Source organism: Muntiacus reevesi, chromosome 1 (assembly GCF_963930625.1).
Source record: "Muntiacus reevesi chromosome 1, mMunRee1.1, whole genome shotgun sequence".
Classification (NCBI taxonomy): Eukaryota; Metazoa; Chordata; class Mammalia; order Artiodactyla; family Cervidae; genus Muntiacus; species Muntiacus reevesi.
In genome coordinates this window covers 196,637,658-196,659,542 of record NC_089249.1, presented here as the reverse complement: position 1 = coordinate 196,659,542, position 21,885 = coordinate 196,637,658, and the positions used below count along the sequence as shown (strand labels likewise).

At 48.6% G+C, this 21,885-nt stretch overlaps 1 protein-coding gene across 1 annotated transcript in view; it reads right to left on the bottom strand.

Annotated features, from left to right (window-relative positions):
- Positions 1-306: 306 nt before the first annotated feature.
- The window catches only part of C3 (complement C3), a 34,251-nt gene continuing 12,672 nt past the window's right edge, over positions 307-21,885 (bottom strand). Inside the window, exons 18-41 of the mRNA XM_065917918.1 lie at positions 21,352-21,463; positions 20,977-21,062; positions 16,415-16,557; positions 16,104-16,316; positions 13,626-13,692; positions 13,439-13,525; positions 12,545-12,748; positions 11,946-12,021; positions 11,530-11,689; positions 10,470-10,568; positions 8,883-9,039; positions 7,086-7,249; positions 5,486-5,644; positions 5,279-5,338; positions 5,066-5,156; positions 4,874-4,925; positions 4,238-4,325; positions 4,028-4,114; positions 2,155-2,260; positions 1,645-1,734; positions 1,383-1,466; positions 817-900; positions 587-722; positions 307-506 (exon numbers count right to left, since the gene is read on the bottom strand). Of these exons, the coding sequence (XP_065773990.1) occupies positions 365-506; positions 587-722; positions 817-900; positions 1,383-1,466; positions 1,645-1,734; positions 2,155-2,260; positions 4,028-4,114; positions 4,238-4,325; positions 4,874-4,925; positions 5,066-5,156; positions 5,279-5,338; positions 5,486-5,644; positions 7,086-7,249; positions 8,883-9,039; positions 10,470-10,568; positions 11,530-11,689; positions 11,946-12,021; positions 12,545-12,748; positions 13,439-13,525; positions 13,626-13,692; positions 16,104-16,316; positions 16,415-16,557; positions 20,977-21,062; positions 21,352-21,463 (2,747 nt within the window). The 3' untranslated portion in view covers positions 307-364. The remainder of the gene's footprint in view (positions 507-586; positions 723-816; positions 901-1,382; positions 1,467-1,644; positions 1,735-2,154; positions 2,261-4,027; positions 4,115-4,237; positions 4,326-4,873; positions 4,926-5,065; positions 5,157-5,278; positions 5,339-5,485; positions 5,645-7,085; positions 7,250-8,882; positions 9,040-10,469; positions 10,569-11,529; positions 11,690-11,945; positions 12,022-12,544; positions 12,749-13,438; positions 13,526-13,625; positions 13,693-16,103; positions 16,317-16,414; positions 16,558-20,976; positions 21,063-21,351; positions 21,464-21,885) is intronic.

Genomic DNA, 21,885 nt, shown 5'->3' with positions numbered 1-21,885 from the left:
GGGTCAGAAGGTTCCCCTGGAGAAGGGATAGGTTACCCATTCCACTATTCTTGGGCTTCCCTGGTGGCTCAGACAGTGAAGAATCCGCCTGCAATGTGGGAAGAGGCATATGCACTTCTGGTTAGGAACAGGTGAGGCAGGCATGGGCACTGGAAGCCCGTGAACGTGAAGGTGAACTGCAGGAGGGAGTGAAGTGGGAATCAGGTCAAGTTCCCGTAGGATGGAGCTGAGCGGCAAGTGAGGCGGTGGGGGGGTCGAAGCTGCTTCTGTCCCCCTCTCAAAGACCTCCAGACTTTGGGAGACATGTAAAGTAGAAGTGGAGCTTTATTGGGTGGACAGTGTGTGTGTGAGGGTGTGTGTGGGATCAGTTGGGGCAGCCAAAGACGACCATGTTTTCCGTGAAGTTGGCCAGTTCCTCGCACTGCTTCTGGTTCTCTTCATCCTGACATTCTTCAGCATCGGGCCACAGCTCCACCCAGGTGTCCTTCCCGATGATGTAGCTGATGCTGAGGGAAGACAGAGGGGTCAGGAGCGGCCGGGAGGGTGGGAGGAGGCGGCCTCCGGAAGGCAGGGGGCGGGAACTCACTTGGGCTTCTCGCCCCACAGGTCAGAGGACACGCCCCACACGAGGTAGTGGGCTCCCTCCTTCAGTTTAAGGGCTTCCCTGCACTTGATGTGGCTGATGAACTTGCGCTCCTGGTTAACCTGCACCTCGTCCGAGCCTGGAGGGGAGGGAAAGGGAAGCTGAGCTGGGGGAGGAGAAGGGGAGGGGCTGGGGGCAGGGAGAGGTAGAAAGACAGTAGACACAGGACCAACCCGATTTGATGATTTGCTCGATCACCATCATGTACTCGTCAAAGTCATCTTCCAGCTTCTTCTGGATAAGTCTGGTCTTGTACACTGTTGAGGGGTGTGGAGAACAGCAGGGCGTCCTGGGCAGGGCTGTCTGTGGGGCACCCTCACCTGGCTCCTCCCAAGCGATGATCACAGCCAGGCATGCTCACGTTCCTGCTAGCCACCCGCCTCACCGCAGTATAACACGCCGGGCTCCACTCATAGCCATGCACACAGTCAGAGACCTCCGCAACCACCGTCAGAGGCACAATGATAGCGACTCCTATCCACCGTGACCCATGGGTTCCCCACAACATGGCGCAACCACATCCACTCCCAACCACCGTCACACACACGCCCACAAACCCACCCCACTCATGGCCATGTCACCCCGTGCAATCAGAGCCCCTCACCACACACACACACACACACACACACACAACCACGGTCACCACATGCAGCCAGGACCACACCCGCCTTCACACTGCTCACACACAAGCATGCGTGTGTGCGCCTTTTCCGCGCCTCTCGGCTGGGGCCCCACTCACCATAGTCCACGCCTGGCTCGCAGGCCTTGTCCAGCCGACCGTTCAGAGTGATCTCCTCCTCCAGATGGTGCATGAAGCAGTTCTCTGAGGGGTGGGTGGGGGGCGGGAGGGGGACACGGTCTAAGACCCACTTCCTGTTCAGGGTGCCTACCACCCAGGGGTACGCCCGGTCCCCTGGTCCAGCCCTCTTGGGTCATCTCCCTACCCCAAGGGAGCCGGGGTCCAGTGGGTGTGGCCACCCTCCTGGCGCCTAAGCACTCACCCTCTGCACAGCGGCAGGTGTCTTTGTGGCAGAGTTTGCTCAGCATTCCATCCTCCTTATCCGGGTGATAGAAGCGAATACAGGTTTCATCTGCGGCAGAGGTGATGGGGAGGGGTCAGAGGGCTAGGGCCTCCGCCCCAGACACCACACCTGGAGGCTCAGTTATCCAACTCCAGTGGGTCAGACCTCCAGATGCCAGGTCCCCAGCCCTGGGACACCCAGACTCCTAACTCCCAGATCTGGAGACCCCCAGGCCCCTAACTCCCAGACCCAGGAACCCCCAGATCCCTAACTCCCAGACCCAGGGACCACCAGACTCCTAACCCTCAGATTTCCCGATCCCCAGACTCCTAGCTCTCAGATCCCTAACTCCCAGACCCCTAACTCCCACACCTGGGGAACCCAGACCCCTAACTCCAAGACCTGGGGACCCCCAAACTCTTAACCCTCAGATCCCCAAGATCCCCAGACTCTAATTCCCAGATCCCAGGTCCTAGGATGGCTGCTCACCCAGGTTGTAATAGGAGTACACCTTGACTGCCCCAGGCTGTATAAGTCCGACATTAAAGTACTGGTGAACTTTGAAGGACAGACAGTCCTCCACCGTGTGTGAGACCTGGGAAGAAGGAGGAGGTTGGTCGGGGGAGGGCCGACATGGGAGGAAGTCCAGCATGGGGGTTGGAAAGTGGTGGAGAAACTGAGGGATCTAGGTGGGGAAGATGGTGCGGGGGGTGGTGGCTGGCAGTGGGCAGGAATCTTTGACAAAAGATTAATAAGCAGTTCATGAAATCCATTACCCACCACCACCACCACCCCCGCCCCCTCCCCATGGCTAAGGCTAGATTGCACTTCTCAGTATGTTTCAGTTCCTTGTGGCCATGTGATTGAGCTCTGGCCAAGGACTGCTATCTATTGTCCTTAAAAACATTCTGTGGTTAACAAGACTGCATTGGACACTTGAAAGTTGCCAAAAGAGTAGATCTTAAAAAAGTTCTCAACACACACATTATAACTATGTAGAGGGTGGATGTAACTGACCTTATTGTGTAATTATTTCTCAGTATATAAATATGTAAAATCGTTACACTGTGCACATTAAAACTACACAGTGTTATATGTCAATTACATCTCAATAAAATTGGAAAAATTATAGAGAAAGAAAGAAAAGAGGGAGAAAGAGAGTGAGGGAGGGAGGAAGGAGACAGATATACACATATATGTACTGACACATTGTTGTTTAGTCATTAAGTGGCGTCAGCTGTTTGCAACCCCATGGACTGTGGCCCGCCAGGCTCTTTTCTGTCCATGGGATTTCCCGCACAAGAATACTGGAATGGGTTGCCATTTCCTTCTCTAGGGGATCTTCCCCACCCAGGGATCAAACCAGAGTCTCCTGCATTGGCAGGTGGATTCTTTACCACTGAGCGACCTGGGAAGCCCCATATTGATACATATACACGTGTATATGTGATGACACATGTATTTGGAGAAAAGTCATAGCGGAGAGAAAGAGAGCAAGGGAAGGGACTTCCCTGCTGGTCCAGTGGTTAAGAATCCACCTGCCAATGCAGGGGATGCGGGTTTGATCCCTGGTTGGGGAACTAAGATTCCACATGCTGCGGAGCAGCTAAGCCTGTGTGCGACAACTACTGAGCCTGTGCCCTAGAGCCCACGCTCTAGCAACAAGAGGAGCCACCGCAACGAAGAGTAGCCCCCACTCGCCGCAACTAGAGAAAGCCCATGTGCAGCAGAGAAGACCCAGTTCAGCCAAAAAAAAAAAAAACCAAACAAACCCCAAAACCTGTAATGAGATAGCACCCACACATGCCAGAATAGCTATCATCACAAAGAACACAAATAACAAATGTTGGGAAGCCTTGTGCCCTGTTGGTCGGACTGCAAATTGGCATGTGGACTTCTCCAGTTACGGGATGTGGCTTCAGTAGTTGTGACAGGCCACAATTAAGAGCCCATGCACCACAATGGAGACCCAGCACTGCCAAATAAATAAATAAACAGAACAAGGGAAGAATGGGGAGAAAATAAGAGAAGAGAGAAATGCTAGGGGCTGGGGAACAAAGGAAGTTCTTTCTCTCCATCAAGCACTGCTTTTTTTTAAACCACAAGTGGGTTTTTTCCCCCCTCAGTGGTTGTTTAAGACTTTGGTGAGGAGAAGCTGGAGGGAACAAGTGAAAAATGCGGTTGGGACATGAGTGGTCAGAAGGTGAGATGCTTACAGAAGATGGGTTGGCCTTGTTTTACATGCCCCTGTCCTCGCACACCCACATCCAGACCCTGTCTCCCTGGCCCCACCTGGGCACGAGGCCAGTGGAGAAGGAAAGGTCAGCCAGGTAGAGGTTCAGGATCCCAATGGAAGCTTTACCTTGTCCAGGTAGATGATGAGTGTGTTCTTGTTGGAGTCTTTGTTCATCTCATACTTAGAGATGTATCTGTCGACACCACTGCTCAGCTGGGGAAGGATGTGGCTTGTTAAAATCCCTCCTGCATCCCCATTCCCCCTGCCACTCCAGTTTCTTCCAGACCCTGGGCTCCTGCCCATGGATCCCAGCCCCTGAGCCCAAGGCCTTCATACCAGTTTGAGGTCATCAATATCAGGTGAGAAGCCTGTCATCATGGATATGTCCAGGATGGACATAGTGGCATCCTGGTCTCCCAGGTACCTGGATGGGGCAGGGGGAGAGGGTGTTGGCCCCCAAGGTGGGGTCAGTGCCTGCACAAGGGGGTCATATCAAAGACTGAGGCCTCTAGTTCCCACATAGGAGCACAGAGGGAGGTTCAAATGTAGGAAACCTTCTCCTAAGGGGAATACAGGAAAAGCTACATAATGATCAAGGTGATTCATTTTTCAGGTTCTGGAACCCAACTGGCCCGGGTTCAAATCCCAGCTCTCTATAACATCTGATGGGTTACTTAACCTCTCTGTACCTCAGTTCTAGGAAATGAACATGCATAGGTCTCACTTTGTATGATTCTGTTACCATGGTCTAATTCAACGTCGCCAGTCCCCCAGCACCATGTTCTGACATCAAGACCATGTTGCTAATCTCACACTGCCATGCAAAGTGAGGACTTCTTATTCTGTATTCAGCACAGGACTAGATGCACAATATACTCTCAGAAAGCATTAAGCATCACAGTTATTATTTGTAGAAAGTCTTGCTAGAGACAGAGGGGTGGCCAAGATGAATCCCAGGGAACCATCTCTTACCTGGTACAGATGTCAAGGATCATGGAACCTTTGGCATCCTGAGGCTTCTTGACTAGAAACACAGAAAACAGAAGGATGGATGGTGGTGGGGCAGGGGGAGGGGTGTAGTTCCTGGGTTCTGATCCAGGAGGGAGGCAGACATAAGAACAGGGTTGGGGGAAGGGCAACAGATAGGGTCTCTCCTCCTTTTACCTGTTTCGGGGGCTGGGTGTATGGAAACCTGGAGGTCGAACTTTTTGCAGGTGACTTTGCCTTTGAGCTTGGCATGGTACACAGTCACTACCTGGTGAGGTGGGAGGGGAGATGAGGTGTCAGTCCATTTGACTTGGGAAGGAAAGGGGATACTGGAGCACAGGGGCCTAGAGAAGGTGGTGGGTCAAGAAGGTGTGGGTTCCCATTCCTTACCGACAAGGTGCCTTGTCCTTTCCCTTCAGCTCTTACTGTGAAACGCTCATTTTCCTTTGTCTGCAAGGAGTGGGGAGAGAGAAGAGAGAGTATTTGGAACCAAGCCTTCCCCCATTTGTGATGGTCATTGACCCTCCCTCCTGCCTCCTAGAAAGTCTGGCTGTCATGGAGGATGAAAGTGATGAGGGTGTGGCCAGGTGACTTTACCTCTTCTGAGCGCAGGAGGCTGGCAGATTCCCAGAGGATACGATGCTTGACCAAAGAGTTGCGGCTGGGCAGTTGGATGGACACATCCAAGTTCAGGTCCTTGTGATCAGGAATATCCTTCTGGTATTGGGCCAAGGCTTGGAACACCATGAAAGTGGCCTGTTGCCCATGACAGAGAAAGGGGATGAATTTGGGTGGCTAACCACTGAGGGATGAAGAGACTCAGATCAGACCTGGGGCACTGAGGCAGTGAACTAGAACACACCAGAGAGGGCGAGAATACGACTGGGGGCTGGTCGGATACTGAGGACATGTCCTAGAACTCTCTGAGTGAGATAGGTCAGACAGAGCTTAGAGACACTGGGAACATGGCTAGAATCCACCAGAGTGTACAGACATAAGACAGAAAGTCCAGCCACACCGAGAAGGTGCTCTAGACACATCCAGAGGAGAGAGACTAAGATAAGCATTGGTAGAGGCACTGAGAATGTGTCTAGAACCCACTCATGAAATAAAAGAATGAAATTGGAATCTGGGAACACTGAGCATCTGATCTAGAACCCCAAAGTGTCACTGAGGGTGTGATTGAGAACCCACCAGAAAGAAAAGCAGTTAAACTGGAGCCTGAGGTTCCTGGAGTTTGAGGTTATTGAACCCATGGTCTAGAACCTATCAGGGATTAGAATAACTAAGAACCTGGTCTAGGACTCACAATAAGATGTGGCAACACTGGGAGCCTGATGGAACTTAGAATGTGGTCTAGAACCCACCAGTGGGAGACAAAGGCTTGGATAATGGTGTGTGAGGTGTTAGTTGCTCAGTTGTGTCCAACTCTTTGTGACCCCATGGACTGTAGCCCACAAGGCTCCTCTATCCATGGAATTATCCAGGCAAGAATACTGGAGTGGGTTGCCATTCCCTTTTCCAGGGGATCTTCCCAACCCAAGGATCAAACCCGAGTCTCCTGCATTTCAGGCAGATACTTTCATCGCTGAGCCACCAGGGAAGCCCCTTGAATAATGCTGTAGAGTCATTAAGAACCTGGTCTAGAACCCACGATGAGACATGGTAACATTGGGGGCCTGGTGAAATGAACATGGGCTAGAACCCACAAAGTGAGACAAATAAGACAGGGAACTGCAAACATGATCTAGAACCTACCAGAAGGACAGAGAGGTTTGGATAATGGTGTAGGGTTACTAAGAATCTAATTTAGAATCCACCAGTGAGACTGAGTAACATTGGGGGCCTGGTGAAATGAACATGATCTAGAACCCACCAGTGAGACAGAGTAAGATGGGGCACTGGGAAAGTGAGAGAGAGAGGTTCACACCTGAACCTGGACCTTGAGAACATGATCTAGATGCCAAGAGGGAAAGGGAGGCTTGGAACACAGCTCGGGGCATCCAGAATGTAGTCTAGAATCCACAGATGGGTTTGCAATAAAAAAAAAAAAAGATTCTTGACTTCATTCCAGTCATCCTGGTTGATGGAAGAGAAGCACTGCCTCTCTTGGTCTCGGTACTTTCTTCGGAAGACTAATGAAGCCAGAGGAGGTTGGGATGCAGTTATCAGGGTGCGATATGTGTGGCCTACTTGCCTGTGTGGAGCCATAACCACCTCCATAGTATCTCTGCTCGTTGAGCCAGCGCACGACAGGAGGCACAGTGTCGTAGTCTTTGCGTGCCAGCAGAGCCAAGAGGGCGTAGGACGTGGCCTCCACGTTGTAGAGCTTCTGGTTGGGTTCCTCCCAGCGGTTCTTTTCTGCAGGGAGAACCCCCCACCCCCAGTGCTCACTGCTCTGTCCATCCTGTAAACAGCTCAGAGAAAGCTCAGGAAAAAAAGACTCATAGCCTAGACCTCTCGGTGTTCAGGTGTTCTGGCCCACATTCTAGGTCCTCAATCTGCTGGCTCCTGCCTCATTCTCTTCCCTCATCCACCTTCCCTCATCCACCTTCCCTCCTCCATGTGAGTTCTGCACTGCAGCCCCACTGTGGGAGATTTCCTAAACTTGAAACACACATTCTTATCTCTGAGCCTTTGCATATTCTGTTCCCTTTACATAGAGTACCTTTTCCCCATTTACTTTGTTAATTCTTACCCACCCTGCACAATTAGTGGGCACCCCAAGACTGAGTGGAGGTCCCTCTTCCTCCTGTTTCTCAAAGGATCCTGTGCTTCTCCCATCTCAGCACTCTGATACTCTATAGTAACCTATGAACTCATTTCTTTCTTCAATTGGAGTGTGAGGACACAATGGCAAGGGCTGTGCTGTACTCACGGTGGTGTCCCAAGTGCCTAAGAAAGTTATGATGGCAGAGATTATCACTGAGAACCAAGAGGAGGATAACTTCCTCTCCTTGGGCACACAGTTGGACTACATTTCCCATAAGCCTTTGCAGGTAGATATGGCCACATGACTAAGCTTTGGCCAATGGAATGCGCACAGCAGTGATTGGGCCTCTTCTATGTCTAGTCCCTTGCACAATCTTCCTATTTCCCTTTCAGCTTGAAAGGGCAGGATTCTGAGGCTCCAGAATGGCAGAGTCATGAAAAGATAGAGACCTGGATCCCTGCATCACTGTATGGAGGAGAGCTGTCCACCAACAACATACTTTTGTCGTGTTAAACCACTTTGGTGTTTATATGATACTTGAGATACCTTATTATCAGTGAGTACAAACATGATACACTGTCATCACTGGAACCAATGATTAGCTGCCCCCTATGTGCTAGGCACTGTGCTAAATTCCCTGTGGTATTATTTTACTGAATCCTAATTACCCTTGAGATAATTGCAGCATTACAGTATTGTTGCTGTTACTCACTAAGTGGTATCTGACTCTTTTATGACTCCATGAACTGTAGCCTGCCAGGCTCCTCTGTCCGTGGGACTTCCTAGGCAAGAATACTGGATTGGGTTGTCATTTCCTTCTCCAGGGGATCTTCCTGACCCAAGGATTGAAACCAAGAATCTCCTAGCAGGCAGATTCTTGACCACTGAGCCACTAGGGAAGGCCTAGGTATCATTTCAAGATGAGGAAACTAAGGTCCAGAGAGGTTAAGCGACTTGTACAAGGTCAGACAGTGAGAAAGTGGCAGAGTGGGATTTCAGTTTAGATCTGTCTGATGTCCGTGCTCATGGTCTTAATCACACCTCACTGCTGGGTCATAGCAAGTGCTCAACACACAGCATTCAATATGGTTGAATGAATTATGCAGTGAGCCTCCTTGTGTGGCTTACAACGAGAAATTATCACACCACAGAGCCATTCATCCCACTTCAGCTTGGAGAGGTCCATTCCAGTGCAGCTTAAAGCCATGCACCCCAGCTCGAGAGGGCCACCCTCAGTCCCCAGCCATGGGTCCCTACTTACTCCTCCAGGCTACCCCTCACCTTTGGCTGTATTCATAAATTTGGTGAAGCGGTCATCCTCCAGCTTGCCCAACAAAGCCAGGGCATAGGCAGCAATGGCCACAGTATATGGTCTTCGCAACTCTCTGTAGTGGTTTTCAAGGAAGTCTCCTGCCTTATTGATACTGCGGCCCAGGCTCTATGACAAATAGAATTGGGTACTCTGGTCAGGGGGGCATTGCTGTTACAGGCAACTGATGAAGATCACTTTCTGGGACCATGTGGCTTTTGTCCTTGGGACCTATTTGCCTTGGATCTATGTTTGAGGGTTTTCCACTGTGAGTTGCTTTGTTGCTGAGTACCTACTATGGGCTCTATGTGTGTGTGTGTGTGTGGTGCAGTGTGTGTGTCTAAATACCAAGTGGTGTGCTGGTGAATATTTAACAACCAGCTCTCTAGTGAAGGCACAGGACTGGGCTGGGGGCCAGGGGTGTGGTAATAGTTGTTCATTCAGGCTTTTCTGTAAGATGTTGTAGAAAAACCTGAACTTTTGCCAATCCAATAAATTGTCCATTAAAATGGCATAAAAACTTCCACCAGGGTCAAGAATACTGAAGTGGGTTGCTCTTTCCTACTGCAGGGGATCTTCCCAATCCAGGGACCGAACCCACATCTCTTGCATCTCCTGTGCACTTCAGGTGGATTCTTACTACTGAGCCACTGGGTAATCCTTTGGGGTCATGGACATGGACCCCTTTAAGAATCCCCTTAAAGATCTCCAGGAAAGATTTTCCTTCCATTTTTAGTTCTGTGTCCTCAGTTTTCTTTAGGGAAGCCATAAGGATATGTAAGGGCTTCCCTGGTGGCGCAGATGGTAAGGAATCTGTCTGCAATGCAGGAAACCCAGTTTTGATCCCTGGATCAGGAAGATCCCCTGGAGAAGGGAATGGCAACCCACTCCAGTATTCTTGCCTGGAGAAACCCATGGACAAAGGAGCCTGGTGGGCTATAGTTCATGGGGTTGCAAAGAGTTGGACATGACTGACTGACTAACACACAGGAATATGAATGTAGGAGTCTCATGGAAAGCAAGCTGAAGGGGCTTTTTGTTGGGTTAGGCTACAACTCTCTGAAAATGGTAAAGCAGGCAGAAAACACCCAATCTTTCATTTCTCTGTGCTTCAGTTGTCTCTTCTGTAAACTGAGGGCAATAAGAGTAGCCTACCTCTTGGGCTGTTACAAGCATTACAGGAATTAAACATATGAGACTATTGTTTTGTTGTTTAGTCGCTCAGTCGTGTCCAACTCTTTTGCAACTCCATGGACTGTAGCCTGCCAGGCTCCTCTGTCCATGGACTTTCCCAGGCAAAAATACTGGAGTGGGTTGCCATTTCCTTCTTCAGGGGACCTTCCCGGCCCAGGATCAAACCCACGTCTCCTGCATTGCAGGAAGATTCTTTACCACTGAGCCACCTGGGATCTTAGTTAATTGCCAGATAAATGTGGACACTATTATGGCCACTGGGGTGACTGTTGGTGCACTGGGAGCACTGTAAATGGCCTGAAAGCAACATCTCACCTCAGGTGGGTGTGTCCTAGGTGGGGGAGGGGAGGGTGGGGGACACTTACGTTGACCTGTGCCTCGCAAATGTCCTTAGCCTCATGCAGCGCGATGAGAACAAAGGCTGTAAGGGACACATCTTTCTCCCTGGCGTCCCTGAAGCCACCCTAGAGAAGCACAGAAGCAAAGACAGGGTCACCAATGTCTTCACATGTCAACCTACGCCCCCTGTAGGCTCAGTGGATCAAGGCAGGGCTGGGTCTCTCCCCAGTGTCTCTCCAGAAGGGCCAGGCTCTTTAGTATTCATTCATTCATCCTGGAAATGTTGCTGGCGCTGTGGATGAGATGTTGGATGAAGACCAGATTCTAGCCCCAGCCCTCGCAGTCTTCTAGGGGAGACAGATAGGAACCAACCAGCTCATCAACAGATATATAATTAGAAAGTGATGAGTGCTGTGCAGAAGTGGATATGGCATTGAGAATGGACTATGGGAGTGTGACTCAGTCGTGGAAAAGTGTCCCTGAGGGATGACAGCTGGAACCACAATCTGAGCAGGGAGGAGAAGTCAACTCTCAAAGAGGGTGGGGCTTAGCATGCCAGGCAGGAGGAACAGCATGTGCAAAGGAGAGCAAGGTTCCTGGCAGTACAGATGGAGTGAGGAGAGAAGTGGGTAAGCCCATGAGGCTGGAAGCCTGAAAGGTCAGGCTTATGCATCAGTTCTCCAACTTAAGCACACCTGGTGGGGGTGGAGAGGTGTTAAAGCTCGGATTCCTAAAGCTTCTGATTCGGTGCACCTGGAGTCCAGCCTAAGAATTTCTTACATTCTGCATTTCTAAAAGCTTGCAGGTAATTTTGCTGATGTTGCAGGCCTGGGGATCACACTCTTAGGACCATAGCTCTAAGGAGTTCTATGTTTAAGAGCAACAGGAAGCAAGGGGGTTTCGTTTTGCACTGGATCCTGCAGGTCTCCGATCTTTGCAAGGGAGGAGGGACACTCAGCTCCCTTATGTCCCTGTCCCCGCACGCAATGAATTGGGCAGTGGGTGGATGGTGGCGTCTTTCTCCAGTCCATCCTGTGATGCTCTGGTGCCCTCTCCCCTGGCCTGCCCCGAATCTCTGCCTCTTACAATCATTTCTTGGTGTATCACGGGCCCATCCTCCTGGAAGATTCCATCAGGCTTCTGCTTCTCCAGGATCAGCCATTTGACGGTCTCACAGAGGTCCTTGGAATCTATGGCGATGAGGTTGGCGGACAGTGCAAAGACCTTGACCACGTAGGCTGTCAGCCTGGGGGTGGGTACAGAGCGTGAGCCAATTGGTTCTGGGATCCGGAGACTGGCATCCCAGCCAACCAATGAGCAGAGTGGGGTCCGGGCCTGGCCTGGTTCCATCAAGCTTGTAACCCAGGGTGGCATGCGGATTATTCAGCGGGCTGGTACCTTGACTCTGGGTGGAGACCTACCTAGACCACCCCAGGCCGAGATCCAGGGCCTGCTCAGGGATGTGAAAGGCTGAGGATGTGCAACCTGATCCGGAGACTCACCAGGTGCTGGCGGGCCGACCTAGGAAGGCGGCGTAGGCTGAGTTTTTTTGTCTGAAGGCCAGCTGCTGGGTGTACCCTGCAGGGAAGAGAGAAGTGTCAGCAGAGGCTGAGCGGAGGGGGTGGCTGGTGGGTGTGGACCCTCCAGGGAGGGAAGGGGCTTAGAGAGAGGATAAAGATTCTGTGAAGGGCGGGACAGCGGTCTAGAGAGGAAAGAGGGGCTCTGGGTAGGGGGCAGGTGTGTGGGAGGACGGAGAGCTAAAGAGGGACTCAGAAGGTGGGAAGATCAGAGAGAGGGGGAAGGAATTCTTGGAGGAGAGGGGATTCAGAGAGAAGAGGTTCTCAAAATGGGTTCTCAGGGGCAAGGGGGCCTCAGCGAGAGAGGGAGCTCCGAGAGGGGCGAGGGGGCAGTCTCAGAGGAGGGGCAGGACCCCGAGAGGGGCGGGGTCTCAGGAGTGGCGAGGCCTCAGAGCTGAAGCCGGCTCAGAGGGTAGGGGCTCGGGTGGAGCAGGCTCAGGGGGGCGGGGCTCAGGGGCGGAGCAAGGACAGAGGGGCGGGGCTCAGGGGTGGAGCAGGCTTATAGGGACGGGTAGGACGTGCACCCTTTCTGATGAGCTCCAGGGCTTGCTGCCGCTTCTCCACACCGAACTTCTCCCACTGCTCGGTGCTGTCCAGGTAGTGCACGGCGATGACCGTGGGCGTCATACCAATCATGTTCTGCTCCCCACAGCCCGAGGGGGTTTGGATAAGGTGCTTCAGCCGCTCTCCGTCGACGGCGTCCTCCGTCATTTGGGCCACTGGAGTCCCTGTAACCCGGTAGGAGGATGGCACTCAAATCCACGGTTGCTTCCAGACTTTTCAGGCTCTGACCAGCTAGGGCCAAAGGGGTCAGGGACAGCTGGGGGCATGTGAATGATGGAGATGCTTCATGGCTGACTGGCTGGAGGGGGTTTTGCATTTGTGGGGGGTGGGGTTGGGCTTGTGCTTCACAGGGAACTCTGGGCCCTGGCTCCTGTGGTTCCACCAGCGGTAACAACAGTCATGAATACTTTTATCAGGCTTCACGCTATTCCCCAGGCTCTGTTCTAAGAGAATACCATACAGTATCTCATTTAATCCTCCCAACAACCCTTAGATATCAATACTATTATTCGCTCCTATCACAAATGAGGAAACCAAGGGTCTCCTCCCCAAACTTCACAGCTGTCAAGATGCAAGGTGCCTTTCTAGCTCCGTCTTGCCCCAGTTCTCCACCCAAGATAATTAGATCCGGAATTTCTGCTCTTGAACTACATTTCTCTTTATCAGCAAAAGCTGTTTGCTGAACTAAGTACTGCCTGGAGCCTTCTATGAAGTGGTGAAGAGGAGGCAGGAGACACAGTGGTTAAATACCCCTGGGGTGAGAGTAGATGGAACTGGGCTCCCGGCTCTCGGGTCATGACTCTCCTCCCAACACTGTTCTGGGCTCCTGGGGTTGGGGTTCAAGGTCATCTCACCTTGCAGGAGGATCTTGGTCTCTGACTCGGTGTCTGGGACTTGATCACTAAGATCTGCAGCTGGGACTTCCACTCGCTGCACTCCGTCTGTGGGGTGAATGGGAGATACCGATGGCACCAGCTCCCTCCCACCCCATCCTGCATCACCACCACCGAGGCCTCACTCCCTCTCCCATGGCTGACTCACCTTGACCCAGATGTTCTGGATTCAGTGTGCGAATGGCCACAGTTTTGTTGACTCTTATTCCCTCTGGCTGGATGGTGTTAAGGGCAGGCGGAGTTGCATGAATAAGACGACAGACAGACAGTCGGTCATATTCTGTGGACTACTGTAGCATAAGGCAAAAGGACCTCCACCCGATCTTAGCTGTGTGACTGGAGGTCAGTTACTTAACCTCTCTGTGCCTCACCTTCCTTCTTTATAAGGAGGTAATATAAACATCTACCTCATGCCTATTGTTGTGCAAGTTCATAATGAAATTATAAATTAATAAAGAAGTAACAACTTTTAGAAATCTTTCTATGTGCCTAGATGATTGCTCTCCTGTGGTTAATTCATTTAATCTTCACAATGACCCACTTTTATCACTCCCATTTTACAGATGGGGGAGGGACTTCCTCATGGTCCAGTGGTTAAGAATCTGCCTTGCAGTGCAGGGTACATGGGTTTGATCCCTGGTAAAGGAACTAAGATCCTACATACCATGGGGCAACCAAGCCCATGTGCTGCAGCTACTGAGCCCATGTGCCAGAACTAGAGAAGAAGATCCCTGTGCCACAACTAAGTCAAATAAATAAATATTAAAGATGGGGGAACTGGGGAACACACAGGTAAAGTAACTTGCCCAAGGTCACAAAGCAAGTAGAACAGAATTTGGGTTTGAACCTAATAGTCTGGCTCCAGAGTCTGTTTTTAACCCAAAGCCTCTTAATGGGCTAAATAAAATAAAAATTTTAAAACAAATAATTTAAAAGTAAAAGAAAATTTTTGAGCCAGTAAACAAGAATCAGTATTAAAGGAAAGAGGAAAAAATAAATGAAAGAATGTACATAACTACTTAACACAGTGCCTAGCAGACAGTAAGTGCTCAATTAAAATAGGGGCATCTTAATTAGAGTCAAAGGCCCAACACAAGCTCTTATGTGTCTATGCACATAAGCCTCCATGGAGGACAGTGGCTGCTTTTGCCTTCACAGAACCCATTCTCCTTTTGTCTGGAGTGATTCCCATCTTTTCCTTTGCAGACTGAGTTCCTTCCTATGTTGTATTCATCAGTATGTAACATCCAGCTCTCTAGGAAGAAAAGCTCTTGATTTGTAGTGCTGCCAATTTCCTTGGTGTAAATATCTCCACCACGATGGATTCCAAGCTACCACCGTGAGTGAGTACAGACTTGGGAAGTGGTAGACATACTGGATCTAGGAAGCTGGGTAACACAGGCTCCAGCACACTACTGGTGTCTTCCCACCAGTGCCTGTGTTGAGTCATATTGAAATTCACAGCAAGAGGAGAAATGTGTGCACCTTTATATACACACTTTTGTGTAATTTTTTAAATGTATTATTTTAATAGTTAGATTAATTCCAGAACATTAAAGTAGTTGAAAAAATATGTTTGCTTCCATTAAAGCCAGGAAAGAAAAATTATATTAAATTATGATTTGGGTATAAATAAAACATTTCAATGTGAAATCTGTCAGTTTTGATACATTTGGTTTTCAATGTTTCAATATTTTTTCAACTACTGTAATGGTTTTTGGGAAAAAATAACCAATAAAAAATATACACAGGCCCAACTCAGTTTTCTTTTGCTTTGGGCGTCAATATGAGGTGGTTTGACACCATAAAATTTGTCTCTAAAATTTTGATATTTTGTATATTGCAGGGGTTTTTGGAATGAATTTTGATTTCTTAAAATATTGCATTAGAATATTTTTGATCTTGTTTATGATCTTATGTTTTGCTTTAAAGTATTCATGAAAGATGCTAAAATCCTTTCATTTTGGATGATTTTGTCTATATTTGAAAATGTTCGACACTATAGGAAACAGTAACAGAAACATGACTGTTAATGCATATTTCTTTTTTCTGGGTTGAGTTTTTTTTTTTTCCCATGGGTCTTCTTTTTTGTTGTGTGTGTCAGTGCATTTTTTAAGGGTAAGAATCATAGGTAAAGAAGTGTCCTAGTTCTTGCAATTGTATATTATTCCTTTGCAATATTTGCTCTGTGAAATATATTTTCTCAAGAGTTTTAAATTTATTGATTTATCTGGCTGAGCTGTGTGGCTTATGATATCTTAGTTTCAAGACCAGGGATCAAACCCAGGGCCACAGCAGTGAAAATACTGAGTCCTAGTCACCACCAGGGAACTGCCCCCAAGATGTTTAAAGTCAGAAGAAAACGCCTCTGCTAAAATGTTACAAGATATCATATCTGATATTAAAATACGTTTTAATGAAAAAATATTATTGATCTCTGAGCTTTCGGGTGTCTGCTAAAAATTCTGTGCTCACTTGCCTAACCCTAATCCTGGCCCTCCTTCCAAACTTCCAGAACTCCTGAATCTCCTATGGTGGGCCTGGGTCTCCAAGTTGGGTTGACAGCACAGGGCGAACAGGAGCCTCTCCTGAAGGACAAGGGGCAACAGGTACCCCAAGGACTCACCACGACCTTCAGGGTCTTCTTGACACCATCACTGATGAAGTGGTTGTAGACGGCAGCCTTGACCTCCACCTCGTGGAGGCCGACCTTCAGGGGCACAATGACGTAAGGCACCGCCAGCGAGGACCTGGCTGGGATCACTAGAGTCTGCTGGTGGCGCTTCTTGGCGGTGGCCAGGCTACAGAAGGCTGGATTGTAGAGCAATTCCACCCTCACCTGCCAGGGAGAGAGAGGATGGGGTCAGGAGAACATGCCACAGACTCGCTCCACCAAGTCCCCGCACCCTCCATGCCTCTGTTGCACCAGGGACGCGCCTTGAGAGTCTCCGCCTCCCGGTAGTTGTAGAGGACCGCTCGGATCTCCACTTGCTCGTTGCGCACCACCGAATAGGGGAGACGCAGATCGATAAAGAAATCTTGCATCACAGTGACCTCATAGGGGTCAGCCACACAGATCCCTGCCCGGAGTGGAAACAGAACAGAGTGTCAGGAGTGGGGTTAGGGGACTGGGCAGGGTGGACTGGGTCCGAATTCTCGCCCCTGCCAACCTTTCAGTGCTTACACTTGACCTCGGGAGCTATCCCAAGGTCTTGGCAGAAGCCCATAGACATAATACGGGCTAGGGGACTGGGCAGGGTGGACTGGGTCCGAATTCTTGCCCCTGCCAACGTTTCAGTGCTTACACTTGACCTCGGGAGCTATCCCAAGGTCTTTGCAGAAGCCCATAGACATAATACGGGGGCTTTCCTGGTGGCTCAGATAGTAAAGAACCTGCCTGCAACACAGGAGACCTGGGTTCGATCTCTGGGTCAGGAAGATTCCCTTGGAGAAGGGAATGGCAACCCACTCCAGGAGTCTTGCCTGGGAAATCCTGTGGACAGAGGAGCCTGGCGGGCTACAGTCCGTGGGGTCTCAGAGTTGGACATGACTGAGCCACTAAGCACTCATACATGGATGTAACATCGTGGCAGGGGTGGGGGGGCTGGGGGGGTTTGGTCCCTGGTCAAGGAACTAAGATCCTGCAAATCGCATGGTGTGGACAAAAAGAAAATCTCTTAAAAAGAAATGACTAAGCCAGAAACTAACACAACACTGTGAATCAACCATAATTCAATTTTTAAAAAAGGGACTTTCCTGGTGGTCCAGGGGCTGAGACTCTGGGTTTCCAATGCAGGGGGCCCAGGTTTGATCCCTGGTCAAGGAACTAGATCTCATATGACACAGCTAAAAGCCAGTGCAGTCAAATAAATAAATAAAAAGAAATATCTTTTAAAAAAGAATTGACTTCTGATACCTGATCTGTGTCATTTAAGGAGGCATCTATACATCTCCAAAAGGCAGTTACTCTTTGGCCCCTAAAATATGCTCAACTCCAATAATAAAAATAATAGTTCACACTCATTGAACATTACAATGTGGCTGGTACTATTATAACTATTATAAAATCCCAACACTTTGAGTAGTTACTCTTTCAGTCGTGCCCATTTTATGGATAAGCATAAAGAGGCTGAGTAACTTGATTAAGGCCAAACAACTGCCCAGAGAAAGATGTGGGATTTGGAATCAGGGACTTGGGTTTGGGAAGCGCCCTGCTTTTAATGATACTCTTTCTTTACCCCATAAGAGCTCTTAAGTCTAAAATTTTCAAGTTCTATTGGTTGCATGCATGCTAAGTTGCTTCAGTTGTGTCTGACTCTTTGCAACACTCTGGACTGTAGCCCACCAGGCTCCTCTGTCCTTGGGATTCTCCAGGCAAGAATACTGGAGTGGGCTGCCATTTCCCCCTCCAGGGGATCTTCATGACCCAGGGATTGAACCCGCATCTCTTATGCCTCCTACATTGGCAGGCGGGTTCTTTACCACTAGCACCACCCAGGAAGCCCCATTCTATTGGTTACAAGGCTACAATCTTTATTCTGAAGCTTGGATTCCTAAAAGTTTCATTCACTGGTGACCCTGGAAAAGTCGCCTTCTTTCCCTGGCTTCAGTGTTCTCATTTATAATACCAATCTCATAGGATAGTTGTGAGCATTCAATGTTAATGATGTTGAAAAGATATCACTGGCAAGATGTAAAAACCACAGGGATTCTGCACGGCTCCCCTGGGACATTTTGAATGGCACAACTAGGAGAATGGGTTGCTACTGAAATCTAGCAGATAGAGGCCATGAAGATTATCAACATCTTATATTGCATGGGACAGTCTCCTGCCACATAGAGTAACCCAGCCCAGAATCACATCAGTGAGGAGGTTGAGAAATGCTGGAGGAGGGAAGACGTTTCCTAACATTCACGGCCATACAAATCTCCCAGGAATCATGTAACAAAATACATGTCTGACTCAGCAGGTCAGGAGTACAAGATTTCTGAATGTCTTATGGTGATGGTTTTGTCACTAAGTCATGCCCAACTCTTGCAACCCCATGGATTGTGGCCTGCCAGGCTCCTCTGTCCATGGGATTCTCCAGGCAAGAATACTGGAATGGGTTGCCATTTCCTTCTCCAGGAGATCTTCCCAACCCAGGGGTCAAACCCAGGTCTCCTACATTGCAGGCAGATTCTTTACTGACTGAGCCATAAAGGAAGCCTAAATGTCTTATACACACTGCTATATTTTAAATGGACGACAAATAAGGACCTACTGTATAGCACAGGGAACTCTGTGCAATGTTTTGTGGCAGTCTGGATGGGAGGGGAGTTTGGGGGAGAATGGATATGTATGGCTGAGTCACTTCACTGCCCATCTGAAACTATCACAACACTGTTCATTGGCTATACTTCAATATAAAATAAAAAAGTTAAAAAAAAAAGATACTGAATGTCTAACAAACTCCCAGGTAAAGCTCCTTTACCAGATTGCAACTAGTCCAGGGAACACGCTTAGGGGGCAAGGGTCTAATGGTAGTTTTTAACATTTTTTTTTTTTTTCAAGCTGCAGGAACATTTTTAGGTAAAGGAAACCTCAAACAGAACCTTGGTATACAGAAATGTACAACAGGCAAATATGAAGATGCCCTGATTTGAAACAGGGATGGGGACCCCAAACTAGAACTGTGCTGAGTGACTTTGGAGTCCCAGGCAGAAGGAAAACTATGTGCCTTGCATATATGATTTCATCTGCCATCGTCACCTGATAATTTCAAGAGAAATTATCAGAAAATCACAATTCCTTTCATGAAAAGCAAGACAAGCAAAGAAGCAGATTTTAAAAGTTTTTGAAGTCAGGAAAGTAAAATGACACTGAAGTATAATTTATGATAAATTATAACTAAATAAACTTATACTAGAGTAACTGGGTGTAGTATAAATGAAATACACTAAATGCTGTGAGTTTTAATACATCTTTTTGTTTGTTTTTTTTTTTTAGTGTTTTTAATAGTTTTTGAACTACTTTAATGCTCTGGGGAAAAAAATAACCTTTAAAATGGACAGAAAATATGTATATGAAACACATCTTTCCTTTGGCCTCAAGCTCCAACAGGGCTCAACACAGTGCTGATCTTTATTTAGAATCTGGTTATTTTGTACATCATAGGTTTTGTTGTTGTTTTTTTTTTTTTGGCATTCATTTTGATTTTTAAAAAAACTATTGCATGAAAATACAATTTATCTTGATGACTGAGTTTTTTGGCACCCACTTAATTTTGCATTCAAAGTCAGTGCCTCACTTTCCTTGCCCCACTCCCAGACCAGCTCTAAATCATTCATACTTGACTAGGGTTTGTCAGGGTCTCACACGCAGCCCTTGGTGGCAGTGGTGGGGGGAGGGGATGCATATACCTTTTTATTGTGTTTCACAGCCTACCCACTGGTGTTTCGATCACTCACTTCATCCCGCTTCCTCTTTTAGTTTTTCTTAATTACCTTACTCACTACCATGGCAATATCACCCCTACCAAGTTCTTGTGGCAAATTATTCTATGTGATATTATAGAATAATTATATCATATAGCAAATAATTCTATATGATATGGTGGATATACGTCTTTATGTATGTGTGTGCTCACTCAGTCGTGTCCAAATCTTTACGACCCCATGGACTGTAGCCCATCCATGAAATTTTCAAGACAAGAATATTGGAGCGAGTTGCCATTTCTTACTCCAGAGGATCTTCCTGATCCAGGGATCGAACCTGCCTTTATTGCATCTCCTGCCTTGGCAGGCAGATTCTTTACCACTGCGCCACCTGGGAAGCCTGTGTGTTTTTATACATTTGTCCAAACCCACAGAAACATATGACACCAAGAGTGAGCCTTAATATCAGCCAAGAACTAGCAAAGATAATGATGTGTCCATCAACTGTTACAATGTTGATGCTGAGGGAGGCTGTGGATGTGGTAGGGGAAATGGTACATAGGAAGTCTCTGCACCATCCTCTCAGTTTTGCTCTGAACTGCTGTTGCTACTGCTGCTAAGTCACTTCAGTCGTGTCCAACTTTGTGCGACCCCATAGATGGCAGCCCACCAGGGTCCGCCGTCCCTGGGATTCTCCAGGCAAGAACACTGGAGTGGGTTGCCATTTCCTTCTCCAGTGCATGAAAGTGAAAAGTGAAAGTGAAGTCGCTCAGTCGTGTCCGACCCTCAGCAACCCCATGGACTGCATCCTACCAGGCTCCTCTGTCCATGGGATTTTCCAGGCAAGAGGACTGGAGTGGGGTGCCATTGCCTTCTCCGTGCTCTGAACTAAAGCTGCACTAAAAATAAAGTCTATTTACCAAATCACGATGTCACTCACATTCTGCACTCTAATCCCTCTCTAGTAACCAGGGCAAAGTGTTAGCCACCAGGAAACAAAAGATCTGTCAGGATGGAACGGGAAAATGCTCAGGGGATCTGGGGTCCCGGCCTCTGAGGACCGGACCACCATCTGCTCTCACCTTTCTTGTCCGACAAGCTCACGGCCAGAATCTCCCAGGTGGTGATGGAGTCTTTCAAAAACACGTTTGTGAGCTTCGTGGAGATTCTGGTCCAGGGAGAATTGGGGGGGGGGGGGCAGGCATTAGGAGAAGACTTCTAGCAGGGTGCAGGGGGAGAGCAGGTAGGGAGGGGCCCCAAGGGACAGGGTTGGAAGGGGGCTGGAGGTGGGTACATTTAGGTAGTCCCAACTCGATTTTTCTAGGCTGGGCTGTGTGCTTCCACCATGATTCCACAAAAGAAGGGGGTTTGAGGTGCATGCAAATGCAGTGTCCAATCTGGGGTGATCATAGAAGCTGGCCTGGGGATAGGTTGAAGTGGGGACATCCCAGTCTTACCCATTTTTGTCTGCTTGTTTAAAGTCCTCAATGATGGTCCACAACCAGCTCTCGGGGAATTGACTTCGGGAAATGATGTCCTCCTCTGGGATTATTTCATCATCCAGGTCACCTGTGGGTGGGGGTGGGGGGTAAAAACAGACTGAATCCCCCCTCCTGCTCCCTCCACAGTCCCTTTTAGATATTTATCTTTATAATCCCCTGAAGGGATTCCTAGCATGGACACACCCAAGGTCACATGATCACTTCCGGGGATCCTAGGCACATTTGCCCCTTTTAGAAGCTTCTTTCTCCATTAAAAAAATATTAAAAGTCATATTTTACAACCAGGTTGGTATAAAGGTGAAAATAAGCCACACTGCATTAGGCTGATTTTTTTTCCCCCTTCTTTGATTTTCAAGGGAATGAAAACGCTTGCATGAATGAGCCTCTAAAAGCATCATTGGCCCATGCCTGCTCTGTTATGTTAGCCATGTGATGGTTAAGTCTATCCTGAAAACAATGAGGCTAGCTGAGAGATTCCCCGGACTTGAC